General features: G+C 36.7%; 1 protein-coding gene and 1 long non-coding RNA gene across 5 annotated transcripts in view; one reads left to right on the forward strand and one right to left on the reverse strand.

Annotated features, from left to right (window-relative positions):
- LDAH (lipid droplet associated hydrolase) overlaps window positions 1–13,240 on the reverse strand; it is an 82,369-nt gene extending 69,129 nt beyond the window's left edge. Inside the window, exons 1-2 of one of the 3 annotated variants that reach the window (XR_004326168.1) lie at window positions 13,151–13,239; window positions 2,951–3,106 (exon numbers count right to left, since the gene is read on the reverse strand). Coding sequence is in view for 2 of the 3 variants with exons in the window: in XM_006179462.3 (XP_006179524.1) it covers window positions 2,951–3,104 (154 nt within the window). In the remaining variant the exon portion in view is untranslated. Of the gene's footprint in view, window positions 1–2,950; window positions 3,107–13,150 lie in introns of all 3 variants that reach the window. The other 2 variants (XM_006179462.3, XM_032497104.1) reach the window with 2 other exon arrangements.
- Window positions 13,241–13,296: 56 nt separating this feature from the next.
- Window positions 13,297–18,082, forward strand: part of LOC116668909 — a 161,182-nt gene continuing 156,396 nt past the window's right edge. For both annotated transcript variants that reach the window (XR_004326169.1, XR_004326170.1), the window contains exon 1: window positions 13,297–14,982. This is a non-coding gene — a long non-coding RNA (uncharacterized LOC116668909). The remainder of the gene's footprint in view (window positions 14,983–18,082) is intronic.

The following is an 18,082-nucleotide window of genomic DNA, read 5'->3' on the forward strand; positions in this document are numbered from 1 at the left end:
TGTCCCCAGCTTCTGGTTCAGAAGGTCTGGGATGGGGCCCCAAACTTGCATTTAAGTTCTTATATGATACTGCTGGTCCTGACAACAAATTTAAGAATCACAGAAATGTGATTTTCATTACCCAGAAATGGTTCAAATTCAAAGCATCCTAACTCTGATAGCCCTTCTCCAGTTCAATCTTCTGCCCTTTTAGACTTCACTCCCAACGTACCTGCTATTTGATCACAGCCCTGCTCAAAATCTATCTACTTGCTCTTGGTCAGTATTCCTTTCATCCTGCATATCTGCTATTTTCAGTGATGACCAATTTCCTCACAAGGCCTCTATCCACCCTCTGTCATCCTTACTCTCCATAGATCACCTCAACTCTTAATTAACAGAGAAAACAGAGGTCAAAAGGCAGGAACTACTCTACTCCCCCTGACACGCCTTCACACTTCTCCATTTCAGTAACCAACTTTACCTCCTTCACTCCAGCCTCAGAAGGATATCCCTTCTCCAGTCCAAGATATGTTTCTAATGACTTTCTTAACCCTACGCTCTACTATGGCCTCCAAATCCCTGCTTCATCAAATAGCACTTGTCATGCCTATAATTTAAAACTCTCCCTCACGACTGGCAGAGCATATGTAGTTTTAATTTTAATAGCTGCTGACAGGATGCTTTCCAAAAGACTGTTACATCATGGCAGAACCCTAGAAGTTTATTTTCCAAAGAGGTTAAACTAGAGAGAGATTTTGGATCAGAAATCTTAGCCCAGTTGAGAACAGAAGCACTATACTGAAAAGAAACACTGAAACTCCAAGCTCCTTCCCTTGTTCAGCTCTGAACATTGGCAATACCCTTCCACTCCTCAGACAGGACACTTAGAAGACTCCTTCCTGGGCAAAGTGAACAATCCACTGAAAGCTAGAAATCTTCCAATGAAATGCTGGGTCCCTACACAATCACCCTAAGGTGAGGATTACTTAGGGTGACCAACCACCTTGTTCTGCCCATCCTGTAGTCATGGTTTTAGTACTGAAAGTCATGTGTCCTAGAAAACCCCTCAGACTAGGATGGCTAGTCACCCTCAGCATACCTGTAGACAAGCTCCACCCCTGAACACAAGCTTCCAATCAATTTTTTGTGTCTTCCTCTTAAAAATGAAAGGGTAGTCGGAGGGTGGGAAGGGACAGACTGGGATTTCAAAATGTAGAATAGATAAACAAGATTATACTGTATAGCACAGGGAAATATACACAAGATCTTATGGTAGCTAACAGTGACGAAAAAATGTGACAATGAATATATATATGTTCATGTATAACTGAAAAATTGTGCTCTACACTGGAATTTGACATAACATTGTTAAATGACTATAACTCAATAAAAAAAATGTTTAAAAAAAATGAAAGGGTAGTCAAAGATTATCAAACATTTGAGGAAAAACAAAGACTAACACAAACAGAAAAAGGAATGCAGTAAAAACTCTAACAATACAAGAAGCCCTTCCCTCCCCCCCTCAAAAAGATGATAATGCACTCATGAAACAGGAGACTATAAAAAAAAGTAAAGAGAAAACAGAACTCTTAGAATCGAAGTTAAGTTTCTGGTTTAAAAGGGTCCACCAAAATCCAAAATACAATGTATGAAAAACATCCATACGAAGGTGCCTGATTGTAAAACTTCAGAATCTTAGAACAAAGAAATCTAACTTTTTTTTTTTAGAGGAGAAAGCTTCACATATGAAAGATCAAAAATTAGAATAATGTCATGACTTTTCAAAAACAGCCTGAACCCTGGAAAACAATGAAAATGCTCTCCAACCTAGACGTCTAAGACGTTCTCTGACATGGTAGATCTTTAAAAGATTACTTCCCATGCACCTCTTCTCAAGAAGCTACTAGAAGAGGTACTCCACCGAAAAAAAGGGAACAAACCAAGAAAAGAAAACAGGGGATCTAGGGAACAGAGAATCCAACCCAGGAGAAAAGCGAAAGGAAGCCCCAGGACGGCCTGCGTAGCGGGCCCAGAGAGCAAGCAGTCCAGACCAGAGCTGAAGAACAGAGTTCTGGGGCGGGGAGAGAGCCAGAAACAGAAACACCAAAAAACTGATTACTCAAAATTTTTTTCACTTCTAGAGAATAATTTTAGGATAAATAAGTGATTAAAACATAGGAAACTAAGCAAATAAAAGAGACAATCATCAACCCAGGGAAAACAAAAAAAAAAGAGGATAAAACAAATGTAATCATCATATCCTATATAGATTCAGCTATGCATGATATGATATGATATGATACATAGCTACAGTTTCATTTTTAATCTTTAAGGCTGATATATATATGTGTGTATGTATATATATATATGTTTTTTTCAAGTGCACAATTTTTAAAAAGTGCTTTGAACATGTACAATCAAGTATTTACCCCTCACATTCTATGGACACTGATCCAGCAAAAGCCACAAATGACCCAGTTGCCAATTCCCAGAATAAATAAATGTTCTACCATAAACTTATCATCTTGAAATGAGATGGAAAAAAATTATTTAGAAAAATTTCACAAAATATTTGATAAAGTTCTAATTATTCTAAATATTTTTAAAGAAATTTTAAAAAGTAGAACACAAAACTATATGTATGGTATATACTGTGATTTAAATAACATATATAATTTAATATATATAATATAAATGTATAGAAGAAAAACTAAAAGCCCAGCCTCCAAAGTATTAAGGGTTGCTTTTATCAACGGTTTAAGTGATTTTATTTCCTTCCGTAAGATTTTGTGTGTATGTGTGTGAATGCTTTTTCTGTATTTTTTTAAATTGAAGTATAGTCAATTACAGTATGTCAATCTCTGATGTATAACACAATGATTTTTTTATATTTACCAAATTCTCTTTAAATTCATAAATAGTTACAAGTATCTGTATAAAGTGTCCTCATCCAGATTTTTAAACTTACCAGTAATAATGAAAATAAGCAGCTTAGGCTTGTTGGCACTTTGATCATTAACAAGGTCAGTCCAGGGCCCACATTTTAGAACCTGGGTTTCAACTCCACAACATAAAATGTATTCCTCATGCACAGGAATTTCTTCCTCGATTTCTGAGTCCATTTCTAAATCAGGCGAGAAAAACAATATGAAGAGTCACTGAAATGTAAAACCTTGAGCCAAAGACAATATTCAAGAATAAAAAAGACAAAATTCAATACACCTAGAAGGAAATGCCACAAAGAGATACGGGAGATATATGACTATTCAGCTATTCTAGATTACAGGACTGCAAAAAAGAAAAGAAAAGAAAACCACAAGAGTAGGGAGAAACAGGGAGACACTGTCTTCAGTGAAATTAAAGACTACAGAGGAGTGTGAATCAAAACAAGATTAATTTTTCCCACAACTCTCCTCTCCAGTCTAAGCTGACAGTGACCATGGCTAACTTCCCCTTTCCCTCTGCTGGAATTCTCTCATAGCTACATGCTCCACCAGTGAGCCAAGTCCCCTCACCTTCACCTGTAAAGACTGGTGAAAACATACAGAGGCTAGGGCTGCTCTTGTATTTTCCCAGACAGAACTGTAAAGAGGGATGGTGAACTCCTTGATAAACTCTAAAAGCTTTTTCCTCTATTAATCCTCTCATCTCAAATTTTGTATTTTAAGCAATATTAAAGCACTACATTATTAAATTATGAAATGGGCAGAGAGAAAAAATAGAATATGAAATAACATCAGGAACAATTTCCTATAATAATCAAGATATGTGCAAAAATTCAGTCCTTTATATCACTCCTTCATCTCTGCCTCTGTCTTCTTTGTGTCTATCAACAGGACTACATCTCAAACTTACTGGTCTTCCTGTCCTCCTCTTCAACTATCCATCCTCCTTTCATTCAAAGCCCTCAAGAGCCCAGATTCTAAGTACCCTGAAAGCTTTTTTCTCCTCTTACCACTTCACATGGAACTTGCACTCTAGTCTGTCTTGTCCCTGCACTTCTTCGGTGTCTTCATGCTTTTCTGCTTCTATAACTTTGCTAATGTTTTACTCCCCCACTGCCCCCACTTCTGGAATGTTTTCCCCTTTGTGCCAGTTATCAATTTATTACCACCAAATTCATCCTTCAGTGCCTTCTCTGGAAAAATTGATCCAGGCTTTTAAAAATATTTTTCCACTGCCAACTGATATGTTAGCTTTGAAAAGTGTGCTGGAGGAGAGATACTGCAGGAGGAAGGGCTTTCCCCCCCTGGTTTCTATGTACTCTTTCAGCAGATTTTTGGAGCACTTGTCCCCACTGACAAAGCCCCCCTTCCTACCCTCCGCCATGCTCAGGCTGTGAGGTCTCTCTAGAGCAGTGATTTCCAACTGGAGACAATTTTGCCCCCAGAAGACACATGGCAATAAATATCTGAAGACAGTTTCCTTGTCACAATTTGGTGGTGGCAGTGGTGGGGTGTTACTACCACATCTAGTGAGTGGTGGCCAGGGATGCTGCTAAACATCCTACACTGCCCAGGACAGAACCCCCAACAAAGAGTTACTGGCCAAAAAGGGCAATAGTGCCGAGGCTGGAAAAAAACCTTGAATAAAAAATTGACAATTAAAAAGTGGGGACTCCTTTCAAAATTATATTCAAAATATACTGATTGACTAAATAAATAAAAGTATCATCTCACTTTTTCTTGAGGGTTGATTTTTAGTTCACTAATAAATGTCACTGGGGCCCAGTCTCTAAAACTATCACAAAACACAGTATATTTATAAAGGTCTTATGACATTTGTAAAGTGTTAGAAACAACATTAGATTTAGCTGTTATACACAGTATTAGAGCAATGACAGAGAGGACACGGCCTAAATTTAAGACTTGCACCAGAAGAGAATTCACGGTTGTTAATTATATTCAACTCACAAATACTCAACTTCAAAGTAAATGACATCTTTGGAGTTTGACTAGTCACAAAGTTAATGGGAATTCAAGTAGACATGAAACCCAAAGAGCCTATAGAAATTGGAAAAGAAACAAAAAAGTAACAACTCTAAAATGCTTCAAGTAAAATACAACTAAGAAACATGAAGTTACTGTGTTCATAAAACATCTTTTTATTTTACTTCCCTACATCTTTTTATTTTACTTCCCTTTTATGTTTCTGAATCTCACATTGCCAAAAAGAAAAAAAAAAGTAAAGAAAAACTTAAGTATAAGAATTCAAATTCTTCCTTACCTAAAAAATCCAAGATTACTGAATGCTGCAAACAACTAGCATATGAAGATGGGGTAATGTATTCTAATATATATTGTTAAAAGCTGATGGCCTCGCCTTCAGCCATCACCTACAAGCTATCTTTAATGATATCAGTTTTGATAAGCAGCAAGACTTAGGCTGGATAAAAACCAAGTGTACAGTGTAGATATAAATTGAAAGACTTAGGCAAGCCTTACTCATTTAAATATAGGTATTCACCTGCTTATATTAATGGATTTCTAACTAGATTTAGTAAAAGAAGTTTTTCCAATTAAATCTTGTACAAACGTACACAACATACAAACAGAAAAGCTGCATTATTCGATCACTATAAATGAGTCTCTTACTCAGCTTTAGCATGCAAATAATGTATGGATTTTATTTTGGCTACTCAGTAAGAATTCTACTTTATCACCCATGTAAGAACTACAAATGATAAAAGTTTTTAAAAACTTGTGTTGCAATGTCCAGACAGTCTTCAAATAAACTATATTACGTTTGAAAGAGAGAAAATGATACTTGTCTTTCAAAGCACTAACAATACCTAAAAATAACTTGCATTATTTATCACATATATAAGGCAGACAAGAAGGTGCTGAAACTTCTTCAAATGACAAAAACTTTATATATATTATAAAATGTAAATTGTGAGCTGTGTTACTGTCCTGCAGTTACACAGAGCAGAGCATACACTTTCCACGTGTCTGTGCCTTGACTGGCAATTAATTGGTGCTACTCCTGGGCACGGTACTAAATGTACTTGTAAAATGTTTAGTGACCAGACAAGTGAAGGTCCAGGCAAGGATCTCACTCTGCACAGCCCCTCCTCTCCCACTGACCTCAATAAAGCCTGTGCTATGGTTTTTTACTTTATTATTTCTTTTATTTCTCTTTATTATTAGTAATACTACTATTTGCTTTTGCTGTGGTTACTGGTAGGTGTCATATGTTCACTGGGGATAACAGTCCTCTGGAAGCATCCTTATTCACATGTCTGATGACTGATTCTGCTTTCAGATAGGTTGTTGGCCAGGAGTATCTACCCATATCCACTCTATATGGTCTCCACATGGACTATTTTGGGCTTGTTCAGAGCATGAAGGCCGGGTGCCAAGAGTAACTATCTCAAGAGGACCAGAAAAAAACTATACCACATTTTAAGACCCAGCCTCAGAAGTCACGTAGCATTACTTTCAAGGTAGCCAAGCTCACCCATACTCAAACGGAGCAAAAATGGACCTCTCTAATAGGGTCAAAGTCATATTGTACAAAAAAGTACATGGAATGGGAGTTATGGTTGTGGCTAACTACTGGAAAACACAATCTGTCAAAAGAGGTTAAAAAAAGATAAATTTTAATTCTGCAGAAACTTTCAAATTACACTGATAAGAATTTTTGAACCTTTAAGAGAAAGACAAAGTGTGTATATGTATCTATATATACATACACTTATATACACAACCTTTTAAAAACTGATTTGACTAATCTCATCAATGGTAATCCTATTAACTTCTCCCATTAATATCTTCTCTTCTTTCTCAGAACAGTTTGGGAAAGTATTGTAGGCATAGGGAATCTGACAGTTTTTAAAGGGGGCAAGGATTTAATTAAAGTAGTGCTTTTAAGAAGACTGTGAAACACCCATTTTTGGTAAAAACTCTTACCAAGTGGGTATAAGAGGAACTATATCTCTATCTATCTATCTATCTATCTATCTATCTATCTATCTATCTATCTAACTATATATATCTCAATATAATAAAACTAGAAAAAACTATTAAAAAAACTATTAAAAAAAAAAAAAAGAAGATCATGAAAAACAGAAAAAAACCCAAGACTACCCTAGAGTTTAGAAGCTATCAGAACAACCTAAGCAAGAAAAGAAGGCAAGAGGGGGAAAGAAGGAATGAATGAGAGACAAGTTTGGTAATAATTCAGGATGGGAGGCCAGGATAAGGGAAGTGACAAAGATGACTTGGATTCTGATGCTAAACATGAGGGGAATGGAAATACTGCTCAGGTAAAGAGGGAACAATGAGGGGAGGGGAAGTTAGTTGGAGGAAAGAAAGTTGGATTCAGTTACAAACATAGTTAAGTTTCAAGAAAATAAGTGACAAAGCCAGAAGACAGGTAAACTAAAGTTTAAAAGGCCACAGAACTAAAGTTCCAAAAAGGCCAAAGTAGAAATACGTTTTGTCTGTTTCTTCTTAAAGAGCTCCCTCGTCTTGGCTTCTGTGATATCTCTCAATACTCCTTAAGAACCTTTTCCTCCCCCATTCCCTGTACCTGAAGGTTCTGCCCCTGGCTCTCTTCTCTATGTGCTTTCCCTGAGGTTACATTCACACTGAGAATTAGCCATCTAGAAGAATCCTTTTATAAATATCTATTTCTCCATTCCCCAACCTATTTCTCAAGTTCCTACCTATCCTATTTTTCCAACTACTGAACATCTGTATCTGGGTGCCTCATTGATGTATCAAACTTCATGTGTAAAAATCAAAATCATCTTGTTTCAAAAATAAATCCTACCAATCCTAAATCCTAACTTCTCTGTTCTCCATATAAATAACCATCACTTTCCTGGTTACTAACTCAAGCTTCCTTGATAGCTCCTGTTGTACTCTGGGGGGAATATCCATACAGCAAGGTTTTTTTTTTTTTTTTTTTTTTTTTTTTTTTTTAATAGGCCAGCAAAAGAATAAAAAAGAAAAATTAGAAATGGGCACGAACTAAGATATGTAAAGTCATGTGAGCCAGAGGGGAATGTTTCAAGAAAGGCGCTGGTAATGAATTTTTAAAAATATATAAATGTTAAAGAGCAAGAAGACAGAGGCAATACTAAGAACTCACATTTTAAGTGTACTTTCTATAAGCCAGGCACTGTGCTAAATGCTTTATAAATATTATATTATTTAATCCTTTACAACAATCCTATGAGATGAGTACAATTATTTCCAACAAAACATGTGAGGAGAAAAATGATTGAAAGACACCAAGGAATTTGCCTAGGGTCACACAACTAGTAAGCTAGAATGTGGAAGAGCTAGAATTTGAACCCAGATGTCTGAATGACTCCAGAGCTCGTATTCTTTGTTTCAAAGTTTTAACTTGTTATACACATATATAATTTGATTTAAATGGATAAAATAGATGTAATATATGCTAGGATTTTTTTAATGGTCAATTTTTTATTATTAATTAATTTTTTATTGAGGTATAGTTGACATATATAGAAATTCTATTATTTAATCAAAGGATATAAACATTTTTATGGCTTTTGGAATCATGATAAATTTACTTTATCAATTTGTTCTGGTATCAAAGTAAGAATGTATATCAGATTGACTACATTTTTTTGGTCATGAGGCATTATAATTCTTTAAAAACCTCACTAATTAAATAGACCAATATTTAATTTCCATTTCTTTAAATATTAGTAGAATTATTTTTCAGTCTTTTGTATGTCACATCTCTAACTCTCCTCACCTAAATGTATCTCTCCTAAATCCATGTTATTAATTTAATATAAAGTTTTCCATATTTTTAAAGATTATACACCAATATACCTAAGCATTTAAATACATTTTAATAAATATGAGTTGACAGTGTTTGATAAACAGCATATTATACACACTTCTATACACTCTGCTTTCACACTTAGTAACACATGAAAATCCTGCAAGTCAAATAGTATAATTCTAATTCATTATTTTTAATGGTTCTACAATGTGGATACATCCTAATTCATATGACCATTTCCCTGTAGACACACTCAATTGCCTCCCAGTGTTTTGGAACAATGCTGTAATAAGTACTCTTAAATCCCTAACTTCTTCTGACATGTATCCATATATACCAGATCTTTTGTTTCTAATGTCCAGATTCCCAAATTTGGAATAACTGGGTTGAATTTTAATAGGTATTGGCAGATTGCTTTCCAATAAGAGTACAAGAATCACATTTCTTCTAGCAATCTAAGATGGTATCTTTCCCCCTACAATCCTATCATCAATAAGTGGTATCATTACTTTTAATTCATGTAGTCTTTGGGTATAAAGTATCTCTACTCTTTACTTTGTATTTCTCTGACTACTAGCATATTTGAACATCTTTTCATGTTTGCTGGCCTTCTTGGACTCTCTTTCCTGTGGATTGTCTATTCGTACCCTTTGCCCAGCTTCCAAGTTGGTTATTTACCTTTTTCTTATTGGTGTGGGAGAACTTCATATACTGCTCGTATTAACCCTTTTCTGGGCCCATATATTTAACATATAGCTTCCTAAATGTTTATTTTAATTTTTATTATTCTAGCTTATACACTTAAACTTCTAATTATCTGTATAAGGATCCAAGTTTGTTTTCTTTACAATAGAGAGCTACTTTTGCAAATACCATTTAATTTAAAAAAAATTCATCTTTTCACCACTGAATTAAAATACAATCTTTTTCATATATTAAATTTTCATACTTAATGGGAATAACTTATTAACCACAGGGCTATAATGTCAATGCATCTGGCAACTGGGTCCTTGATTAATTTTAATTTATTTGGTAAGGGAAGAAATCAAACCAATAAAATCAAGAGTCAACATTACCTAAATCTCTCACAGACAAGCAAAAACTAAAAGAGTTTAGCAACACTAAACCCATTCTAAAAGAAATATTGACAGGTCTACTCTAAATAGAAAAGCAGGATGCTACAAAAGTGAGAAACTCATAACTGGAAAGGAGATAACTGCCATGAATTACAAAAAGAATAAACACAAAATTGTAGAAGAAGACATCTAAATCATTAAGAGTGGGAGAGGGAAGCAAGGAAAGCCACTGTGGAAAACAGTATGGAGATTCCTCAAAAGACTAGGAATAGACTTACCATACGACCCAGGAATCCCACTCATGGGCATATAACCAGAAGGAACCCTACTTCAAAATGACACCTGCACCCCAATGTTCATAACAGCACTATTTACAATAGCCAAGACATGGAAGCAGCCTAGATGTCTATCAACAGATGACTGGATAAAGAAGATGTGGTATATTTATACAATGGAGTACTATTCAGCCACAAAACCCGACAACATAACACTATTTGCAGCAACATGGATGTTCCTGGAGAATGTCATTCTAAGTGAAGTGAGCCAGAAAGAGAAAGAAAAATACCATATTAGATTGCTTATATGAGGAATCTAAAACAAACAAACAAAACATAAATACAAAACAGAAACAGACTCATAGACATAGAATACAAACTTGTGGTTGCCAAGGGGGCGGGGGGTAGGAAGGGACAGACTGGGATTTTAAAATGCAGAACAGATAAACAAGATTATACTGTATAGCACAGGGAAAAATATACAAGATCTTGTGGTAGCTCATAGCAAAAAAAAAATGTGACAATGAATATATAATGTTCATGTATAACTGAAAAATTGTGCTCTACACTAGAATTTGACATAACATTGTAAAATAACTATTATTCAATAAAAAAAGTAAAACAAACAAACAAACAAAACAAAACAGTACCTAAATCTCAAGTATGGCCACTGAAAGTTTCTGTTGTACTTAAAAATCATCAGTGTTATTCAAGGGAAAAAGGGGGAGAATACGGAGCTTTCTGAATCTGCAACTATATCACAAAACCCCTTTAAAAGTTTTAACGAGCAACTGTAAATTTTTCATTTCATTTTGATTCTTGATTTCTTTTTTCTAGAATTTCAAAATTCCCACTCTGCTTACTCGTGGGATACTACAATTTGCTATTTACCAGGGCCTAAATCTCCTTCTTCATTTCCTTCCCTACTTCCCTTTTATTAGAGTTTCTAACAAGACATTGCCTGGAACAAAGAAAGAAAATTTATATATGTTCATTTTGCTTCTGCTAATTACAGTGATAACTTTGCACAGGAGGTTAAAAACTTGAGTAAGATGATTAGTTTATATACACGAATAATCTAAAGCTATCATCAATTTTGCATGGAAATTACATGGATATTCTAAGCAGCCCTCTAAATAGTAAAGGATGAAATGCTTTCAGAAAGTTAAGAATGAAATGTAATTATAGAATTAAAAAATATAATAAATTTTTAAAACTTGGTGGACGCGTTCAATAGTAGAGTTGAACTGACAGACAGAATCAGTGAATTGGAAGATATGTCAATAGAATTTACTCAATCGAACAAGATGAAAACAGACTTAAAAACAAAAATCAGCAGGATCTCAGGGACTTGTAGGAAAATAACAAACGACCTAACATTGTAAACCAGTCTCAGGGGAAAAGGAGAAAGAGCATGGGGCTGAAAATTATTTTACAAAATGGATTAAAAACTTCTCTAATTTGGCAAAACACACAAAACCTACAGATTCAAGAAGCTGAGTTAATCCCAAATAGGATAAATACAAAGAAATACCAAAGAAATACAAAGTATATCATAGCCAAACTTCAGAAAACTAAAAACAAAGAAAAAAAAAAACCTAAAAAGCAGTCAGAGAAAAATGACATATTACCTATAGGGGAACAATAATTCAAATGTCCGCAGACTTCTCATCAGAAACCAGGGAAGCCAGAGAGTAGTGGCACAATTTTTCAAGTGCTGAAGGAAAGTAACTCTCAACCCCAAATTCCATATCAGAAGAAACTATCCTTACTATCCTTCAAGTATGAAGCGGAAATAAAGATATTCTCAGATGAAGAAAAATAAAAGGAATTTGTCACTAACAGACCTATCCTTAGCAAGTTCTTCTAAAGGAAATTCTCCAAACAGAAAGGAATACATGAATAAGGTTTAACTTCAGAAAAAAAGAACAACGGAATAGGTAAAAGCAGTTTTAAGTATCATGGATTATGTTTCCCCTCATGAGTTTCTTTAATCATATTTGATGGCTGAAGCAAAGTTTAGTGTGGTGCTCAATGTATATATAGGTAATCTGACAATTACATTTTAAAAATGGAAAGGCTAAAAGGACCTAAATGTAAATAAGGTTTCTATACTTCACTTAAGGTAGTAAAATGTCAATACAAAGGTAGTCTGTGTGATGTTATGTATATATACTGTCATACCTAGGGCAACCATGAAATAAAAAAGTATACTAAAAGATATACTCAAAAACACCGTAAGTCAAATAAAATTCTAAAGAGCACTTAAGTAACCTACAAGGAGGCAAGAAAAGAGAAACAGAAGAATGATAACAGAAGCAGCGAACAAAAAACAAGTAATAAAATGGCTGAATTAAGCCTTAACATATTAATAATCACTTTAAATACATATGGTCTAATTGTACCAGTCAAAAGTCTCTACTGGTAGAATGGATTTAAAAAGAAAATGAACCTCAAACAAGTGGTTGGAGGTGGGGGGGGGGTGACAAATTCAGAGATTGGTTCAAGAGTCAGTTCTCTACGGTACCTCGTGTAACAAATTAGAGGCGTGGGGGAAGTTGACCCTGCTGAGAAACTTGATTCCAAACCAAAAGAGCCCGTAATGATCCCATTAATGGACAAGGTGGGAAACTGAGACCCACGGAGGGAAGACAGTGATTTGCCCAGGGCTAAAGGCTTGACTGGTACAAGAACTTAGACCTTTGTAGTTCTCCTCCCAGACTTTGGTCCCTGCTAGTCACTTCTTCCCGGCCAGTCGCCCAACGTCCTGGACCCTACTCCCCAGAGGGGCTACCATAAGACTCCGCACAGGCGGGCGGCGGTCAGCAGTACAATGGTACGTTCCCGCTGGGCCCGCAGCCAAAAACTACGGTCAAAGCTGGTCCCGAACCCTCCAGCAGTTTCAGCACTGTTATTCACACCCCTGCGGGCCGTCTGGCCAAGGGCAGCCCGGGATCTGAGAGAAGCCAGAGAAAGGGCTCCGATTCCCGCGTGCCTGCCCGGCTGTCCTTCCTCTTACAAAGTCCCCGAGAACGGGAGGTAGTACCTCACCTGTCCGACTAAAAGGCAGCGAGCGTGCTGTACCAGCGACCGTCTTGGTTAGGAGACACCGGGACCGGAAGTCCCGCCTTCCTCTGACGTCACAGCGCCGCGCCGCGCTCAGCTCCGGGGAACTGGCGCCTTTCAGGACCGACTATGTGGCGGTGGCTGTGAGATTGTTGGCCCTGTGGCCCAGAAGCTGTAGCTGTGCTGTAACTTTCTCTTCCCTTACATTTGACTTTCATTCAACTCTTGTTTCAGTCGTCCTTGATATGCTTTCTGCTTCCCTTCCTCCTTTCTCCATTTCTCCCCCATTTTTAACTCTGCCCGTGTTTTCCTACCTCCGTTACTGGTTGTATCTCTTTTTGTCCCTTCTCCACAGACACAGGAAAGTTGGTTCTCAGTTGACCTGTTTATTGACATTGGTATGCCTAGCCTCTGCTACCAGACCCTTTAGCAAAATGCTGAAGATGCTTATTCCAGAGGTATTTCGAGCTTACCACACCCAAACTCCATGAAGACGAAGGTCATAGTCATCTTCTGAACTGTTGGCATCCTCAGCACCTGGCACTTAATAGGTGAGAGGCTTATATCTGTCCAAAAATGCAATAGAGAGTACCAGGTAGTTTTATTCACAGAGAGAAGCAGGCAAGTAGACTCAGACAAGTAGAATCAGTAATCTTACCCACACACAGAAAAGAAGACTTGATCCTTTTGTATTCAAAGTTTTAATGATAAAGCACCACCTCCCAACCAGTTGTTTGAAGTTGACTGGTGCTTCATTACCTTCTCTATTTCCAGTTTACTTCCTAAATATAATAGTTAACCCAGTGAGTTTAGAAAATGCCACTCACTGTGCTGAGAGCGTCTCATGAATCAACTCATTTTTAATCCTCACAGCAACCGCAATGAGGTCAGTATTAACACGTGACCATAGAGTTTGGAAACATGGACAAATGCACAAAATAAATGAATGATTACAGTAAAAAGACATGAGATGTTCATGGTGGTGTCCCTCATTACTAATTCCAATGAGTATGGTTCACTAATGCAGCAATTCTTTGAATTCTTGCATGAGCATTTATGGTGCATTGCTCAAGTGATTTATGTTTCTGATTTCATTAAATAAGCCTGTGCCAGAAAAATTAACCAAACAAGTTCTATCTTTTTAAATATCTTTCCAGACCTTTGGCCACTCTGTTATTATCCCCATTTTGCCCATAGGGTAAAATGAGGCACAGAGAAATTAACTTGCCCAAAGTCATTTGGCAGAGCCAGCCTCTGCTACCTATATACTACCTTATGCTTGGGTGAGTTCCCACTACCCCTGCTGTGGTTGAAGCACTTATTCTTTCACATCTAAACTATGTGAAGCAGCCTCCTAATTGTTTTCCATGTCTTTTCTCTTTCCTTGCTGTTTCCAGAATGCTCATGCTATTCAGTAAAATTTTCAGGCTTTTGCACGCACTGTTCTCTCTGCCTGCTCTCTCTTCTCCCTCTCGTCCCCACTCCCTCCATCTTCCCCTGACTAGCTCCAACACATGATGTGAGGTTCACTTTTGAATAGCTTTCCTTGATGCTCCCAGGTGTGATTAAGTCCCTCCTTAATGCTCCTCTATCACCATTTGCATTCTTCTATTAGGCTCTTTTTTTGTCTTCAGTGATACTGTGAAGTCCTAGAGGACAAGTACCTCTTCCTTCTTTCATCTTTGTATTACCTAGGGCTAGAATACAGTCTGTTACATGGTAAACATTCTGTAAATTTATGTTTAAACAACCCCACTCAAGTAGCAGAGGGGAGTGCCTCTGTGAGATCTATAGAACCCATTTGGCACATGTTCCAGGTAAGTTAAACTTGTATCGTGGAGCTTTCATGTGTACAGTTAACCTAACAACATGGGGGTTAGGGACGTCAACCCTCCACATAGTTGAAAATCTGAGTATAATTTATAGTGAGCCCTTTGTATCCATGGTTCCTCTGTATCTGCAGTTCCACATCTATAGGTCCAACCAACCATGAATAGTGTAGTACTGTGGTATTTACTATTGAAAAAATCCACGTGTAAGTGGACCTCTGAAGTTCAAGCCCATGTGGGACCTCTGCAGTTCAAGCCCACTGTATATCTTCTTCTCCACACTACTTTCCAAATCCAGTTTAGACAAGGATTGTCCTGCAAATCGTGCTTCATACAATCCTCAAAGACTGCTAAAATTCTTGTTCATGTATTCATTTACTTGAAGGTCTAGGGTATTTTGAAATCAAATCATCTCTTCTAGTGTTATTCTCCATCAGTGCTTCTCAAGTTTTAGTGTGCATAAGAATCACCTGGAGAGTTTATTGGAATAGAGATTCCAATTTAGTAATTTTTGAGTGGGGCCTAGAATTTGCATTTCAAACATTCAGAGATGCTGCTGCTAACTGCTGCTGCTACTACTACTGCTGGTCCTCAGATGATGCTTTTAGTAGCTCTGCCCTGTATGATAGTCATAGAGAAAATGCGCATCTGTTTCACCATAATTCTTCCATCCCCAGGCTACATGACAGAATTATGGCTGTATGGCTCATACAATTTATGTTGCACACTGAAGAGTCATTAGTGCTGTTCAGATAGTTTCGACTTTCTAGGCACTTGGTAGGATTGCACTTCTCTTATGGTTGGTCCAGATCAACTATGCAGGGATCTTTAAAGCTAACTCCTAGAAACTGCCACAGTAGTTGGGGATACTTTAGTGGAAGTAAGAGAGCAGTTGGGGACACTGCAGAAGGGATGGAGGGCCCACAATAGCAGTGAGAGTGAGACAGAGAAGTGGGTAATTCTTAGATCTTTATGATAGAAAAGAGTATTTCTGGTGGATGTTATGAGAATGTTAGAAGGACCTGCACTTATTAATGAAATATGTTCCCATCTTCTTACTATTCCATTACACAGAAAGTTGAAACCCTTAGTTTAGACACTCTTTGCACTAAAATTAGATAGATTGCAGATTATGTAAAAAGGAGCAAGAGAAAGAAAAAGGAAAAAAAAAGAGCAAGGAAATAAAATAATCAAAGACTTATTTCTAAGTGTAGGAAACATTAATCTTGAATAGATTTCTAGTGATAGAACTACTAGTCAAAAATATCAGTGAATTTTGAATTGTGGTTTTCTACTGGTTCTAATAGTTAATTTTCTGATTTGTAAATCTTTAAGTATAGATAACTCTGAATGCTTATAAACACACCATTGCTTCTGCAGCCTCCATAACATTGCTCTGGTGTACCCTAAGATCCACATAAATGTCTTTTTTAAAAGATTTTAGGTCAAGAAAATAGATCCACATAATGATTCATTTTAAACATAGATTAAAAATCAGTATCTAAAAATGGACAAAACCACATTTACCTCCCATATTATAGTTATACTGTTCCTCCTGGCATTTAGTCATGCAGAGACCCAAAGAGATAGATGGTCCTAAAAGCCAGCACAGCCGTGAGCTGTGAGACTTGGAGAGTCTCCCTATAAGACTGTTCACCAAAGCACTGCTTTCATAGAGCACTTGGCTTATAAAAAGAATGAACTAAAAAAAAAATCTGGCAAACATTAACATTTAGATGTTCAGGCCATCAACAGGTAATACTATATATATGTGTATGTATATATATATATATATATATATATATATATATATATATATATATATAAAGAGACTAAAATAATATTTTTATTTTTAGACGTTTCAAGGTCATTCACCATATGTAATATAACTGCAACTGCAAATGTTTAGTTGTAATCCATTGATATAATCCATTAGTTCCCCTCAATGAAACCACACCATAAAGAAGCCTTTTAGTGGCAGGGACAGGGTATGGTAAGGATAAGAAAAATACGGGGAATGTCGTTCAACTATCTCTATAAATTAAAAACAAAGTAGAGATTGAGACTGGCTACAGATGAATATTCCCTTAGAGTATAGGATTTTCCCACTTTATTGGATTCCTCAGAAACTAATTGCTCTGTTCAACAAGGCTTTTGTGGGCTAATTATACTGCTACAGGACTTTTACAAATCATTCCTTCTAATTTTTTAATGGAGACTTTATATTCCCCAGTAAAATAAGAATGGAATTTTTCATAAATCGTAATGTCTTTCTGTATTATCCGTCTATCCATAGACTGAGTAGTGGCCCTCCAAAGATATCCATGTCCTAATCCCTGGAACTTGTGAATATTCTACATTACATGACAAAAAGGGCTTTGCAGATGTGGTTAAGACATTCGTATCCTGTGTTAGGGATCTTGAGAATGGGGAGAGTAGCCTGGATTATCCAGGTAGGCCCAGTGTAATCACAAGGTGTCATATAAGAGGGAAGCAGGAGGACGAGGGTCAGAGAAGATAATGTAACAATGGAAGCAGAAGGAGAGTTTAGAAAATGTAATGGTGGAAGCAGCATAGTCAGCTCAAACGATGCTTTGCTGCTGATATGAAGATGAGGGAAGGGGCCACAAACCAAGGAATGCAGGCAGCCAATAGCTGGAAAAAGCAAGGAACTGGCTTCTCCCCTAGGCCTTCCAGACAGAACGCAGCTTGCCACCACCTTGACTTTAGCCTAGTGAAACTGATTTTGAAGTTCTGACCTCCAGAATTGTAAGGTAATAAGTTTGTGTTGTTTTAAGCCATCGAGTTTGTGGTAATTTGTTGCAGCAGCAATAGAAAATTAATATACCAACTAAGTAAAGGCTTAGAACATTTCTGTTTTGTAAACAAGTGAATAATATTAGCCAGGTAGAATTCTATCTTCAAGGTACTAGCTGTTACCAAAATACTGTGACCTCTTACTTCCACTAAATGTGGCAGAAGCCCATTTCCCTTTCATTGCTCCTCTGATCTGCTATTTGTTGAATTCGTGCGGTACCATTTTATTCAAGGGACTTGAGCAATTGCATAACTGCATATTTTGGCATTG

This window comes from Camelus ferus, chromosome 15 (genome assembly GCF_009834535.1).
Source record: "Camelus ferus isolate YT-003-E chromosome 15, BCGSAC_Cfer_1.0, whole genome shotgun sequence".
In the NCBI taxonomy this organism is placed as follows: Eukaryota; Metazoa; Chordata; class Mammalia; order Artiodactyla; family Camelidae; genus Camelus; species Camelus ferus.